At 49.8% G+C, this 15000-nt stretch overlaps 1 protein-coding gene across 1 annotated transcript in view; it reads right to left on the minus strand.

The window, feature by feature from the left end:
* ap5z1 (adaptor related protein complex 5 subunit zeta 1) overlaps positions 1–14602 on the minus strand; it is a gene marked incomplete at its 3' end in the record, with an annotated part of 22023 nt that extends 7421 nt beyond the window's left edge. The window contains 3 exon segments of the mRNA NM_001173809.1: positions 1373–1625; positions 4218–4355; positions 14537–14602. Of these exon segments, the coding sequence (NP_001167280.1) occupies positions 1373–1625; positions 4218–4355; positions 14537–14577 (432 nt within the window).
* Between the last annotated feature and the right edge of the window lie 398 nt (positions 14603–15000).

Consider the following 15000-nt stretch of genomic DNA (forward strand, 5'->3'; position numbering starts at 1 on the left):
AAACACCCTAAAGTTTCTAAAACTGTTTGAATGGTGTCTGTGAGTATAACAGAACTCATATGGCAGGCAGAAAACCTGAGAAGATTCCAAACAGGAAGTGCCCTCTCTGACCATTTCTTGGCCTTCTACACTCTCTTTATTGAAAACAGAGGATCTCTGCTGTAACGTGACACTTCCTACGGCTCCCATAGGCTCTCAGAAGGCGCCAGAACGTTGAATGATGACTCTGCAGTCCATGGCTGAAAAACAGCAGCGCATTTGGATAGTGGTCGATCTGAGAACAATGAGACGGGCGTGCGCGTGCACGTGAAGAGGCCATTTTACATTTTCAGTCTTTGAACGAAAAAGATGTCTCCCGGTCGGAATATTATCGCTTTTTACGAGAAAAATCGCATAAAAATTTTAAACAGCGTTTGACATGCTTCGAAGTACGGTAATGGAATATTTAGAAATGTTTTGTCACGATACGCGTCTGCGCGTCACCGTTCGGATAGTGTCTTGAACGCAAGAACAAAACAGAGGATATTTGAATATAACTATGGATTATTTTGAACCAAAACAACATTTGTTGTTGAAGTAGAAGTCTTGGGAGTGCATTCTGACGAAGAACAGCAAAGGTAATCCAATTTTTCTAATAGTAATTCTGAGTTTAGTGAACGCCAAACTTGGTGGGTGTCAAATTAGCTAGCCCGTGATGGCGAGCTATCTACTCAGAATATTGCAAAATGTGCTTTTGCCGAAAAGCTATTTTAAAATCGGACACCGCGATTGCATAAAGGAGTTCTGTATCTATAATTCTTAAAATAATTGTTATGTTTTTTGTGAACGTTTATCGTGAGTAATTTAGTAAATTCACCGGAAGTTTGCGGTGGGTATGCTAGTTCTGAACGTCACATGCTAATGTAAAAAGCTGGTTTTTGATATAAATATGAACTTGATTGAACAAAACATGCATGTATTGTATAACATAATGTCCTAGGAGTGTCATCTGATGAAGATCATCAAAGGTTAGTGCTGCATTTAGCTGTGGTTTTGTTTTTTGTGACATTATATGCTAGCTTGAAAAATGGGTGTCTGATTATTTCTGGCTTGGTACTCTCCTGACATAATCTAATGTTTTGCTTTCGCTGTAAAGCCTTTTTGAAATCGGACAATGTGGTTAGATTAACGAGATGCTTGTCTTTAAAATGGTGTAAAATAGTCATATGTTTGAGAAATTGAAGTAATAGCATTTCTAAGGTATTTGAATATCGCGCCACTCGATTCCACTGGCTGTTGAGTAGGGGTGGGACGATTTCGTCCCACATACCCTAGAGAGGTTAAACATTTATGGGGACTTGGCACGAGCCTAATTCAGTATGAATGTGTGTACCTGTGACAGAACTAAAGCAGCAGTATGACTGGTTAATGGGCTGTAGTCATGGAGGGTGTAGATCTGCTCCGGACCAGAGGGGGCAGTGTTTCTCTGACTGGTTAATGGGCTGTAGTCATGGAGGGTGTAGATCTGCTCCGGACCAGAAGGGGGCAGTGTTTCTCTGAGTACTGCTGAGGTCAACACAGTCAGCTGCTCCACAGAGGAAGACACACAAAACGACAGCAGACGTTGATGCAGCTCCACTGGCAGCCTGTGGACAACGCATACACACGGGTTACCATGACAACACGCTACCACGACAACGCGCTACCGTGACAACAGGTTACCATGACAACACACTCATGCGACAACATGCTACCATGACAACACGCTACCACATTTACATTTAAGTCATTTAGCGGACGCTCTTATCCAGAGCAACTTACAAATTGGTGCATTCACCTTATAATATCCAGTGGAACAACCACTTTACAATAGTACATCTATATCTTTTAGGGGGGGGGGGGTTAGAAGGATTACTTTATCCTATCCCAGGTATTCCTTAAAGAGGTGGGGTTTCAGGTGTCTCCGGAAGGTGGTGATTGACTCCGCTGTCCTGGCGTCGTGAGGGAGCTTGTTCCACCATTGGGGTGCCAGAGCAGCGAACAGTTTTGACTGGGCTGAGCGGGAACTGTGCTTCCTCAGAGGTAGGGAGGCCAGCAGGCCAGCGGTGGATGAGCGCAGTGCCCTCGTTTGGGTGTAGGGACTGATCAGAGCCTGAATGTACGGAGGTGCCGTTCCCCTCACGGCTCCGTAGGCAAGCACCATGGTCTTGTAGCGGATGCGAGCTTCAACTGGAAGCCAGTGGAGAGAGCGGAGGAGCGGGGTGACGTGAGAGAACTTGGGAAGGTTGAACACCAGACGGGCTGCGGCGTTCTGGATGAGTTGTAGGGGTTTAATGGCACAGGCAGGGAGCCCAGCCAACAGCGAGTTGCAGTAATCCAGACGGGAGATGACAAGTGCCTGGATTAGGACCTGCGCCGCTTCCTGTGTGAGGCAGGGTCGTACTCTGCAAATGTTGTAGAGCATGAACCTACAGGATCGGGTCACCGCCTTGATGTTAGTGGAGAACGACAGGGTGTTGTCCAGGGTCACGCCAAGGTTCTTAGCACTCTGGGAGGAGGACACAAGGGAGTTGTCAACCGTGATGGCGAGATCATGGAACGGGCAGTCCTTCCCCGGGAGGAAGAGCAGCTCCGTCTTGCCGAGGTTCAGCTTGAGGTGGTGATCCGTCATCCACACTGATATGTCTGCCAGACATGCAGAGATGCGATTCGCCACCTGGTTATCAGAAGGGGGAAAGGAGAAGATGAATTGTGTGTCGTCTGCGTAGCAATGATAGGAGAGACCATGTGAGGATATGACAGAGCCAAGTGACTTGGTGTATAGCGAGAATAGGAGAGGGCCTAGAACTGAGCCCTGGGGGACACCAGTGGTGAGAGCACGTGGTGCGGAGACAGATTCTCGCCACGCCACCTGGTAGGAGCGACCTGTCAGGTAGGACGCAATCCAAGCGTGGGCCGCGCCGGAGATGCCCAGCTCGGAGAGGGTGGAGAGGAGGATCTGATGGTTCACAGTATCAAAGGCAGCAGATAGGTCTAGAAGGATGAGAGCAGAGGAGAGAGAGTTAGCTTTAGCAGTGCGGAGAGCCTCCGTGACACAGAGAAGAGCAGTCTCAGTTGAATTACCAGTCTTGAAACCTGACTGATTTGGATCGAGAAGGTCATTCTGAGAGAGATAGCAGGAGAGCTGGCCAAGGACGGCACGTTCAAGAGTTTTGGAGAGAAAAGAAAGAAGGGATACTGGTCTGTAGTTGTTGACATCGGAGGGATCGAGTGTAGGTTTTTTCAGAAGGGGTGCAACTCTCGCTCTCTTGAAGACGGAAGGGACGTAGCCAGCGGTCAAGGATGAGTTGATGAGCGAGGTGAGGTAAGGGAGAAGGTCTCCGGAAATGGTCTGGAGAAGAGAGGAGGGGATAGGGTCAAGCGGGCAGGTTGTTGGGCGGCCGGCCGTCACAAGACGCGAGATTTCATCTGGAGAGAGAGGGGAGAAAGAGGTCAAAGCACAGGGTAGGGCAGTGTGAGCAGGACCAGCAGTGTCGTTTGACTTAGCAACGAGGATCGGATGTCGTCAACCTTCTTTTCAAAATGGTTGACGAAGTCATCCGCAGAGAGGGAGGGGGGGGGGGGAGGGGGAGGAGGATTCAGGAGGGAGGAGAAGGTAGCAAAGAGCTTCCTAGGGTTAGAGGCAGATGCTTGGAGTTTAGAGTGGTAGAAAGTGGCTTTAGCAGCAGAGACAGAAGAGGAAAATGTAGAGAGGAGGGAGTGAAAGGATGCCAGGTCCGCAGGGAGGCGAGTTTTCCTCCATTTCCGCTCGGCTGCCCGGAGCCCTGTTACCACGACAACACGCTACCACGACAACACGCTCCTGCGACCACCCAATAGCATGGGGAAGGCAAGTGTGCAGGTTTTTGTTCCAGCCCAGCTATAATACACATGAAAATGAAACTATGGTCTTCCATTCTTTACAGATATGACAATCCTCTCCTGGACCAGAGAGACACAGTCTTACATCCAGGTGTACTTGGTGCTAGGGTGTAGGGTTTAGGGTGTAGGGTTTAGGGTGCAGGGTTTAGGGTGTAGGGTTTAGGGTGTAGGGTTTAGGGTGTAGGGTTTAGGGTGTAGGGTTTAGGGTGTAGGGTACCTCCTAGTGTACTTGGTTGAGGCCATGATCAGGTGAGGTCAGTTAGGGTGTAGGGTTTAGGGTGTAGGGTTTAGGGTGTAGGGTTTAGGGTGTAGGGTACCTCCTAGTGTACTTGGTTGAGGCCACGATCAGGTGTAGTCTCTGGAGTGAGTCGATGACATCATGGCCGTGTTCTTTACCCGCCAGCTGCTTGGTGATCCGGCCGTAGAACTTCTGAAGCTCCACCTCCCCGATCTCCCTGGAAACAACATCACAGCCGTCACTTACATGCAGTTCCGGGTCGGAGGTGAACGACTCCAGAGAGGTATAGTACAAGGCAGGGTCAATGAGTAGCCGAGGCTCTCTGTTAGACTCTAGCTAACGACGATATGCCCCGTTTACAGACGCTAGCTACATGTCAGGCTAATCAGGTGTTATATACCCCGTTAACAGATGCTAGCTACATGTCAGGCTAGTGTGGTGTTATATACCCCGTTAACAGATGCTAGCTACATGTCAGGCTAGTCTGGTGTTATATGCCCGTTAACAGATGCTAGCTACATGTCAGGCTAGTCTGGTGTTATTAGCTAGCTACATGTCAGGCTAGTCTGGTGTTATATGCCCGTTAACAGATGCTAGCTACATGTCAGGCTAGTCTGGTGTTATATGCCCCGTTAACAGATGCTAGCTACATGTCAGGCTAGTCCGGTGTTATATGCCCATTAACAGATGCTAGCTACATGTCAGGCTAGCCTGGTGTTATATGCCCCGTTAACAGATGCTAGCTACATGTCAGGCTAGTCCGGTGTTATATGCCCCGTTAACAGATGCTAGCTACATGTCAGGCTAGTCCGGTGTTATTATGCCCCGTTTACAGATGCTAGCTACATGTCAGGCTAGTCTGGTGTTTTTGGCTGTTTACAGATGCTAGCTACATGTCAGGCTAGTCTGGTGTTATATGCCCCGTTAACAGATGCTAGCTACATGTCAGGCTAGTCCGGTGTTATATGCCCCGTTAACAGATGCTAGCTACATGTCAGGCTAGTCCGGTGTTATTATGCCCCGTTTACAGATGCTAGCTACATGTCAGGCTAGTCTGGTGTTTTTGGCTGTTTACAGATGCTAGCTACATGTCAGGCTAGTCTGGTGTTATATGCCCTGTTTACAGATGCTAGCTACATGTCAGGCTAGTCTGGTGTTTTTGGCTGTTTACAGATGCTAGCTACATGTCAGGCTAGTCTGGTGTTATATGCTCCGTTAACAGATGCTAGCTACATGTCAGGCTAGTCCGGTGTTATATGCCCGTTAACAGATGCTAGCTACATGTCAGGCTAGTCTGGTGTTATATGCCCATTAACAGATGCTAGCTACATGTCAGGCTAGTCCGGTGTTATATGCCCGTTAACAGATGCTAGCTACATGTCAGGCTAGTCTGGTGTTATATGCCCATTAACAGATGCTAGCTACATGTCAGGCTAGTCCGGTATTATATGCCTGTTAACAGATGAACAGCTAGAGCCTGGACAGCTAGAGCCTGGACAGCTAGAGCCTGGACAGCTAGAGCCTGGACAGCTAGAGCCTGGACAGCTAGAGCCTGAACAGCTAGAGCCGGAACAGCTAGAGCCTGGACAGCTAGAGCCTGGACAGCTAGAGCCTGGACAGCTAGAGCCTGGACAGCTAGAGCCTGGACAGCTAGAGCCGGAACAGCTAGAGCCTGGACAGCTAGAGCCTGGACAGCTAGAGCCTGGACAGCTAGAGCCGGGACAGCTAGAGCCTGAACAGCTAGAGCCTGGACAGCTAGAGCCTGGACAGCTAGAGCCTGGACAGCTAGAGCCGGGACAGCTAGAGCCTGGACAGCTGTTACTACTCAGGAGAAGAAGAAAAGACTGAGAAAACGGCCAGTTCATCCACTGAACACGACAAGAGGCTAAAACCAACTGCGTGATTGGTCCACGCTAATACAAACTGGATGATTGGTCCACGCTAATACAAAGTGGGTGATTGGTCCACGCTGATACAAACTGCGTGATTGGTCCACGCTAAAACAAACTGGATGATTGGTCCACGCTAAAACAAACTGGATGATTGGTCCACGCTAATACAAAGTGGATGATTGGTCCACGCTAATACAAAGTGGGTGATTGGTCCACGCTAATACAAACTGGATGATTGGTCCACGCTAATACAAACTGGATGATTGGTCCACGCTAATACAAACTGGGTGATTGGTCCACGCTAATACAAACTGGGTGATTGGTCCACGCTAATACAAAGTGGGTGATTGGTCCACGCTAATACAAAGTGGGTGATTGGTCCACGCTAATACAAACTGGGTGATTGGTCCACGCTAATACAAACTGGATGATTGGTCCACGCTAATACAAACTGGGTGATTGGTCCACGCTAATACAAAGTGGATGATTGTTCCACGCTAAAATAAAGTGGGTGATTGGTCCACGCTAAAACAAAGTGGGTGATTGGTCCATGCTAATACAAAGTGGGTGATTGGTCCACGCTAATACAAAGTGGGTGATTGGTCCACGCTAATACAAAGTGGGTGATTGGTCCACGCTAATACAAAGTGGGTGATTGGTCCACGCTGATACAAGCTGGGTGATTGGTCACACAAATCAACTTGTGTAAGGAAAACTTGTACAATTATTTTATTGATAGGAGTGGGGGTAAAAAGGTAGTTCTGCATTGAAAAGCAGACCAAATGAACGGTAAGTAATACAATTTAAAAAGTTATCAAAGACTCCAGTCACCGAAGTCAGGCTGTTTTCTCTGCTACCGCACTGCAAGCGGTACCGGAGCGCCAAGTCTAGGACCCAAAGGCTCCTTAACAGCTTCTACCCCCCCAAGCCAGGCTGTTCTCTCTGCTACCACACGGCAAGCGGTACCGGAGCGCCAAGTCTAGGACCCAAAGGCTCCTTAACAGCTTCTACCCCCCAAGCCAGGCTGTTCTCTCTGCTACCGCACTGCAAGCGGTACCGGAGCGCCAAGTCTAGGACCCAAAGGCTCCTTAACAGCTTCTACCCCCCCAAGCCAGGCTGTTCTCTCTGCTACCACACTGCAAGCGGTACCGGAGCGCCAAGTCTAGGTCCAAAAGGCTCCTTAACAGCTTCTACCCCCCCAAGCCAGGCTGTTCTCTCTGCTACCGCACTGCAAGCGGTACCGGAGCGCCAAGTCTAGGACCCAAAGGCTCCTTAACAGCTTCTACCCCCCAAGCCAGGCTGTTCTCTCTGCTACCGCACTGCAAGCGGTACCGGAGCGCCAAGTCTAGGACCCAAAGGCTCCTTAACAGCTTCTACCCCCCCAAGCCAGGCTGTTCTCTCTGCTACCACACTGCAAGCGGTACCGAGCGCCAAGTCTAGGACCCAAAGGCTCCTTAACAGCTTCTACCCCCCCAAGCCAGGCTGTTCTCTCTGCTACCGCACTGCAAGCGGTACCGGAGCGCCAAGTCTAGGTCCAAAAGGCTCCTTAACAGCTTCTACCCCCCAAGCCAGGCTGTTCTCTCTGCTACCGCACTGCAAGCGGTACCGGAGCGCCAAGTCTAGGACCCAAAGGCTCCTTAACAGCTTCTACCCCCCAAGCCAGGCTGTTCTCTCTGCTACCGCACTGCAAGCGGTACCGGAGCGCCAAGTCTAGGACCCAAAGGCTCCTTAACAGCTTCTACCCCCCCAAGCCAGGCTGTTCTCTCTGCTACCGCACTGCAAGCGGTACCGGAGCGCCAAGTCTAGGACCCAAAGGCTCCTTAACAGCTTCTACCCCCCAAGTCAGGCTGTTCTCTCTGCTACCGCACTGCAAGCGGTACCGGAGCGCCAAGTCTAGGTCCAAAAGGCTCCTTAACAGCTTCTACCCCCCCAAGTCAGGCTGTTCTCTCTGCTACCACACTGCAAGCGGTACCGGAGCGCCAAGTCTAGGTCCAAAAGGCTCCTTAACAGCTTCTACCCCCCCAAGTCAGGCTGTTCTCTCTGCTACCACACTGCAAGCGGTACCGGAGCGCCAAGTCTAGGACCCAAAGGCTCCTTAACAGCTTCTACCCCCCCAAGCCAGGCTGTTCTCTCTGCTACCACACTGCAAGCGGTACCGGAGCGCCAAGTCTAGGACCCAAAGGCTCCTTAACAGCTTCTACCCCCCAAGCCAGGCTGTTCTCTCTGCTACCGCACTGCAAGCGGTACCGGAGCGCCAAGTCTAGGACCCAAAGGCTCCTTAACAGCTTCTACCCCCCAAGCCAGGCTGTTCTCTCTGCTACCACACTGCAAGCGGTACCGGAGCACCAAGTCTAGGACCCAAAGGCTCCTTAACAGCTTCTACCCCCAAGTCAGGCTGTTCTCTCTGCTACCACACTGCAAGCGGTACCGGAGCGCCAAGTCTAGGACCCAAAGGCTCCTTAACAGCTTCTACCCCCCAAGCCAGGCTGTTCTCTCTGCTACCGCACTGCAAGCGGTACCGGAGCGCCAAGTCTAGGACCCAAAGGCTCCTTAACAGCTTCTACCCCCCCAAGCCAGGCTGTTCTCTCTGCTACCACACGGCAAGCGGTACCGGAGCGCCAAGTCTAGGACCCAAAGGCTCCTTAACAGCTTCTACCCCCCCAAGCCAGGCTGTTCTCTCTGCTACCACACTGCAAGCGGTACCGGAGCGCCAAGTCTAGGACCCAAAGGCTCCTTAACAGCTTCTACCCCCCCAAGCCAGGCTGTTCTCTCTGCTACCACACTGCAAGCGGTACCGGAGCGCCAAGTCTAGGACCCAAAGGCTCCTTAACAGCTTCTACCCCCCCAAGCCAGGCTGTTCTCTCTGCTACCACACTGCAAGCGGTACCGGAGCGCCAAGTCTAGGACCCAAAGGCTCCTTAACAGCTTCTACCCCCCAAGCCAGGCTGTTCTCTCTGCTACCACACTGCAAGCGGTACCGGAGCGCCAAGTCTAGGACCCAAAGGCTCCTTAACAGCTTCTACCCCCCAAGCCAGGCTGTTCTCTCTGCTACCACACTGCAAGCGGTACCGGAGCACCAAGTCTAGGTCCAAAAGGCTCCTTAACAGCTTCTACCCCCCAAAGCCAGGCTGTTCTCTCTGCTACCGCACTGCAAGCGGTACCGGAGCGCCAAGTCTAGGACCCAAAGGCTCCTTAACAGCTTCTACCCCCCCAAGCCAGGCTGTTCTCTCTGCTACCACACTGCAAGCGGTACCGGAGCACCAAGTCTAGGACCCAAAGGCTCCTTAACAGCTTCTACCCCCCCAAGCCATAAAACTGCTGAACATCTAAACTAATAAAATGGCCACCAGGACTATTTACATTTCGGCACCAATAAAACTGTGGCACTGACTCACCCATGGATTGATGTTTCAGAATCGTATCAACGAAGAGTTCGGAGTTTGACTAGCCACGTGTGACATGCAGTTACAAGGGAGAGGAATGAATTGGGTTCAGTCAGTCATCCTATTGATGCCTAGTTAAAACTGAGAGTAGAGAGGAATGAATTGGGTTCAGTCAGTTAAAACAGAGTGGAGAGGAATGAATTGGGTTCAGTCAGTCATCCTGTTGATGCCTAGTTAAAACAGAGTAGAGAGGAATGAATTGGGTTCAGTCAGTTAAAACAGAGTGGAGAGGAATGAATTGGGTTCAGTCAGTCTTCCTGTTGATGCCTAGTTAAAACAGAGTAGAGAGGAATGAATTGGGTTCAGTCAGTTAAAACTGAGAGTAGAGAGGAATGAATTGGGTTCAGTCAGTCTTCCTGTTGATGCCTAGTTAAAACAGAGTGGAGAGGAATGAATTGGGTTCAGTCAGTCTTCCTGTTGATGCCTAGTTAAAACAGAGTGGAGAGGAATGAATTGGGTTCAGTCAGTCATCCTGTCTTGTAGTATTCCTCCCCATCTGGATGCCAATGTAAAGGTGCTGTATCAGGGTGCTGTATCGGGGTGCTGTATCAGGGTGGGTGCTGTATCAGGGTGGGTGCTGTATCAGGGTGGGTGCTGTATCAGGGTGCTGTATCAGGGTGCTGTATCAGGGTGGGTGCTGTATCGGGGTGCTGTATCGGGGTGCTGTATCAGGGTGCTGTAGTGCTGTATCAGGGTGCTGTATCAGGGTGGGTGCTGTATCGGGGTGGGTGCTGTATCGGGGTGCTGTATCAGGGTGGGTGCTGTATCAGGGTGGGTGCTGTATCGGGGTGGGTGCTGTATCGGGGTGGGTGCTGTATCAGGGTGCTGTATCGGGGTGCTGTATAGGGGTGCTGTATCAGGGTGGGTGCTGTATCGGGGTGCTGTATCAGGGTGGGTGCTGTATCGGGGTGGGTGCTGTATCGGGGTGGGTGCTGTATCAGGGTGCTGTATCGGGGTGCTGTATAGGGGTGCTGTATCAGGGTGGGTGCTGTATCGGGGTGCTGTATCAGGGTGGGTGCTGTATCGGGGTGGGTGCTGTATCGGGGTGGGTGCTGTATCAGGGTGGGTGCTGTATCGGGGTGGGTGCTGTATCGGGGTGGGTGCTGTATCGGGGTGGGTGCTGTATCAGGGTGGGTGCTGTATCAGGGTGGGTGCTGTATCAGGGTGGGTGCTGTATCAGGGTGCTGTATCAGGGTGCTGTATCGGGGTGCTGTATCAGGGTGGGTGCTGTATCAGGGTGGGTGCTGTATCGGGGTGCTTGTATCGGGGTGCTGTATCAGGGTGCTGTATCAGGGTGGGTGCTGTATCGGGGTGGGTGCTGTATCGGGGTGGGTGCTGTATCAGGGTGCTGTATCGGGGTGCTGTATAGGGGTGCTGTATCAGGGTGGGTGCTGTATCGGGGTGGGTGCTGTATCAGGGTGGGTGCTGTATCGGGGTGGGTGCTGTATCGGGGTGGGTGCTGTATCGGGGTGGGTGCTGTATCGGGGTGCTGTATCAGGGTGGGTGCTGTATCAGGGTGGGTGCTGTATCAGGGTGCTGTATCGGGGTGCTGTATCAGGGTGCTGTATCGGGGTGCGGTATCAGGGTGGGTGCTGTATCAGGGTGGGTGCTGTATCGGGGTGCTGTATCGGGGTGCTGTATCAGGGTGCTGTATCAGGGTGGGTGCTGTATCGGGGTGCTGTATCGGGGTGCTGTATCGGGGTGCTGTATCAGGGTGCTGTATCGGGGTGGGTGCTGTATCGGGGTGGGTGCTGTATCAGGGTGCTGTATCGGGGTGCTGTATCGGGGTGGGTGCTGTATCGGGGTGCTGTATCGGGGTGCTGTATCAGGGTGGGTGCTGTATCAGGGTGCTGTATCAGGGTGGGTGCTGTATCGGGGTGCTGTATCGGGGTGCTGTATCAGGGTGCTGTATCGGGGTGCTGTATCGGGGTGCTGTATCGGGGTGCTTGCTGATGCGAGTTGCTTCCCACCGGACAGTTGCATCACGTCCCCGGAAGCAGCTAACGTGGCCGATTTGTTCCATCCCCCCTTCATGTTATTCTGAGTAGCATAGCAGCCAACACTAGAAATAACGTGGAATATTGGTAGTAAACATCTGGATGTGACCGTGATCCAGTCTACAGCTCAATGGGGGAGAGTTTGAGCTGCTATCCGGTAACACAACAGGGCCCAGTGCCCTTCGCTCCCGCTCGTCGTGCACCGCTGTCCCTGTTGCTGATTTGAGCTGTTCTCGCCATAATGTGGACTTGGTCTTTTACCAGATAGGGCTATCTTCTGTACACCACCCCTACCTTGTCACAACACAACTGATTGGTTCAAACGCATTAAGAAGGAAAGAAATTCCACTAATGAACTTTTAACAAGGCACACCTGTTAATTGAAATGCATTCCAGGTGACTGTCTCGTGAAGCTGGTTGAGAGAATGCCAAGAGCGTGCAAAGCTGTCATCAAGACAAAGGGTGGCTACTTTGAAAAATATAAAATATAAAATAGTTGGATTTGTTTAACACTTTTTTTGGTTACTACATAGTACTATGTAAATACAGTACAAGCTGATGAAACTGGCTCTTCATCCATCACCAAGGGTCGTGACCGACTCACCTTCGATGGCCACTGGCACACTGCTACCGACAACGAACACTATTGCATTTTATCAATGGCAATTTAAAATGTACAGAGATACCGTGGCCCATCGTCGTGCCCATTCATTAAATGTTTTATTTATTTAATTAGGCATGTCAGTTAAGAACAAATTCTTATTTACAATGACGGCCTACCCTGGGCCAAACCCGGACGACGCTGGGACAATTGTGCGCCGCCCTATGGGACTCCCAATCACAGCCGGATGTGATACAGCCTGGATTCAAACCAGGGACTGTAGTGGCGCCTCTTGCACTGATATGCAGTGCCTTAGACCGCTGCGCCACTCGGGAGCCAAAATTCATCCACTGCCATCACCTCATGTTTCAGCATGATAATGCACGGCCCCATGTCGCAAGGATAATGTCATGAGGTTGGCCTGTGGGTGAGGTTTATGACCCCCCCATAAATACCTTTCTCTCTTCCCCTCTCTCTCTCTCTCTCTCTCTGACTCTACTGAAGGACTCTCGAATAGCCTTTGTTAAATATAGAGAGTCTGGGAACATCAAACAAGTGGGGGGGAAGGAACCATATTTCGGTAATAGAACCAGTTGTAAATATGTGTTGGAACTTAATGAATATGATGTCAGATCGGTTGTCATCTGAGACATTATGACTGATGACAGGACGACATAAACTATCAGATTCACATGGAATCGTTGTGAAATTTAAATGCAATTTAAAATAAAAACTATTTGTGAAAAGATTAAATGTAATTTTAGCTTCCAAAATGAGAGAATTGGGTTTTCATAAGGTTAGAGCCCTGCTCAATCAGTGGCCCGCCCCTGTGAAGAGACATGGGTTATAAACTATGAAACACACCCTTCTCCCCCTCCACTATATAAAGCCCTTGACGAAAATATAACCTCCTGTTCCGAGGACGAAAGGACGACGGTCCGTACGTTAAAAAGGGACTAACACGTCAACTACAGAACTAAGCCAACCTCAGCGTGAGCTTTGGTTGTGAATGGTATGAACTCTGAACTCTTATTCACTACAGAAGTGAGACCTCCTAGCCGTTGAGTTAGCAACAGCAGCTGTAAACGTTGGGCTAGGGAAGGACGGACGACGTATCCAGTCTAACACACAACGAAGATACTACAACGTATCCAATTTACCACCAGAGACATTCATTCCGAGGACAGGAAGATCTCTGTTTGGCCAACACGGCCAGCATCTACGACCAACCTACCGAAGCGCAGCTCAGAGTAAATATTTATTGCATTCTCCTTAATTCAAATGGGCGGTTATTTAGAATGCATAAGATAATGTATTTACGATGATAGCATAGCTTCTCCCTTTGTTCCTCAGTCTTCCCGCTCTTTCATTCAAGCCCAACCCCCCTCTCTTTGCGTAACCAGCCGTCATACAGGTTCCGTCCACCAGGGGCGTTTTCTGTATGACATAATTTGCATTCTGTGTAGATGTAATTCTGTGTGATTAGTTTAGGTATTTAGTAAATAAATAATTAAACCCAATTTTGTATTGATGATTCAACTTGTTAGCCAGAGTTCGTGAAGATAACCAAGAATTTACAACTTTCAGATGAGACTGAAAATAAGGTGAGGATTAATATTGACTGCTATTGATGTAAAATATTACTAAGTCTTTTAAGAGTTTATTCGGAAGATAACAGCTCTATAAACACTCTTCCGTGGTGCCCCGACTTTCTAGTTAATTACATTTACATGATTAGCTCAATCAGGTGATATTAATTACAGAGAAATTATTTTATAGAATAGCGTGTCATATCACTTAATCCGGCATAGCCAAAGACACACGACAATATGAACACAATTCCTGGCAGCTGAAAATGTCCCAGTTCTTCCATGGCCTGCGTACTTCACCAGACATGTCACCCTATCGAGCATGTTTGGGATGCTCTGGATCGACGTGTACGACAGCGTGTTCCAGTTCCCGCCCAATATCCAGCCACTTCTCACAGCCATTTTTATTTAATTTAATATTGAAGAGTGGGACTACATTCCACAATCAACAGCCCGATCAACTCTATGTGAAGGAGATGTGTCACACTGCATGAGGACAATTGTGGTCACACCAGATACTGACTGGTTTTCAGATCCACGCCCCTACACCCCTTTTTTTTTACGTTTCTGTTACCAACAGATCCATATCTGTATTCTCAGTCACGTGAAATCTATTGATTAGGGAAAAAATAATTTTATTTCAATTGACTGATTTCTTTATATGAACTGTAACTCACTAAAAATCTGAGAAAATGTTGCGTTTATATTTTGGTTCAGTGTACCTTACAGCTCGGGTTTGTGGTTGAGCAGTGACAAGAGCAAACTAACCCCAAACGACATGACAGCAGCGGGGTACGACGGACAGAAGCAGGCGGAGAACAGTGTCCTTTCCTCGGCTTGACTCTGCTCTGAACACCGCTAACTGCCGGGTCTTACCTGGCTTGTTTGATCAAACTCTCTGTTCCTGCTGAATACATAGTAGCCGTCCAAACAAGTTGTAAATTGTCCGCTCGGGAAACATGTCCGACTGACAATCACGTGAATCCTCTACTAGTTCCGCCATGTCAGCGAGTCTGCCCCGTTAATGACGTATTTCATTACGTTGTAGTTTTTAACCGGTATTTAAACCAGACAAGCAGAACAAATACTTATTTACAATGACGGTCTACTCCGGGCAAAACCGGATGACGCTGGGTCAATTGTGCGCCGCCCTATGGGGACTCCCAACCATGGCCGGATGTGATACAGCCTGGATTTGAACCAGGGACTTGTAGTAATGCACTCTTGCACTGAGATGCAGTGCCTTAGACCGCTGCGCCACTCAGCCATCTTCACGGACGTGGTCACTGGTCCAGGGACATTAGCGCATAGAAAATCCAATATGGCTGCCAACGAACTAC

Source organism: Salmo salar, unplaced genomic scaffold (genome assembly GCF_905237065.1).
Source record: "Salmo salar unplaced genomic scaffold, Ssal_v3.1, whole genome shotgun sequence".
Classification (NCBI taxonomy): Eukaryota; Metazoa; Chordata; class Actinopteri; order Salmoniformes; family Salmonidae; genus Salmo; species Salmo salar.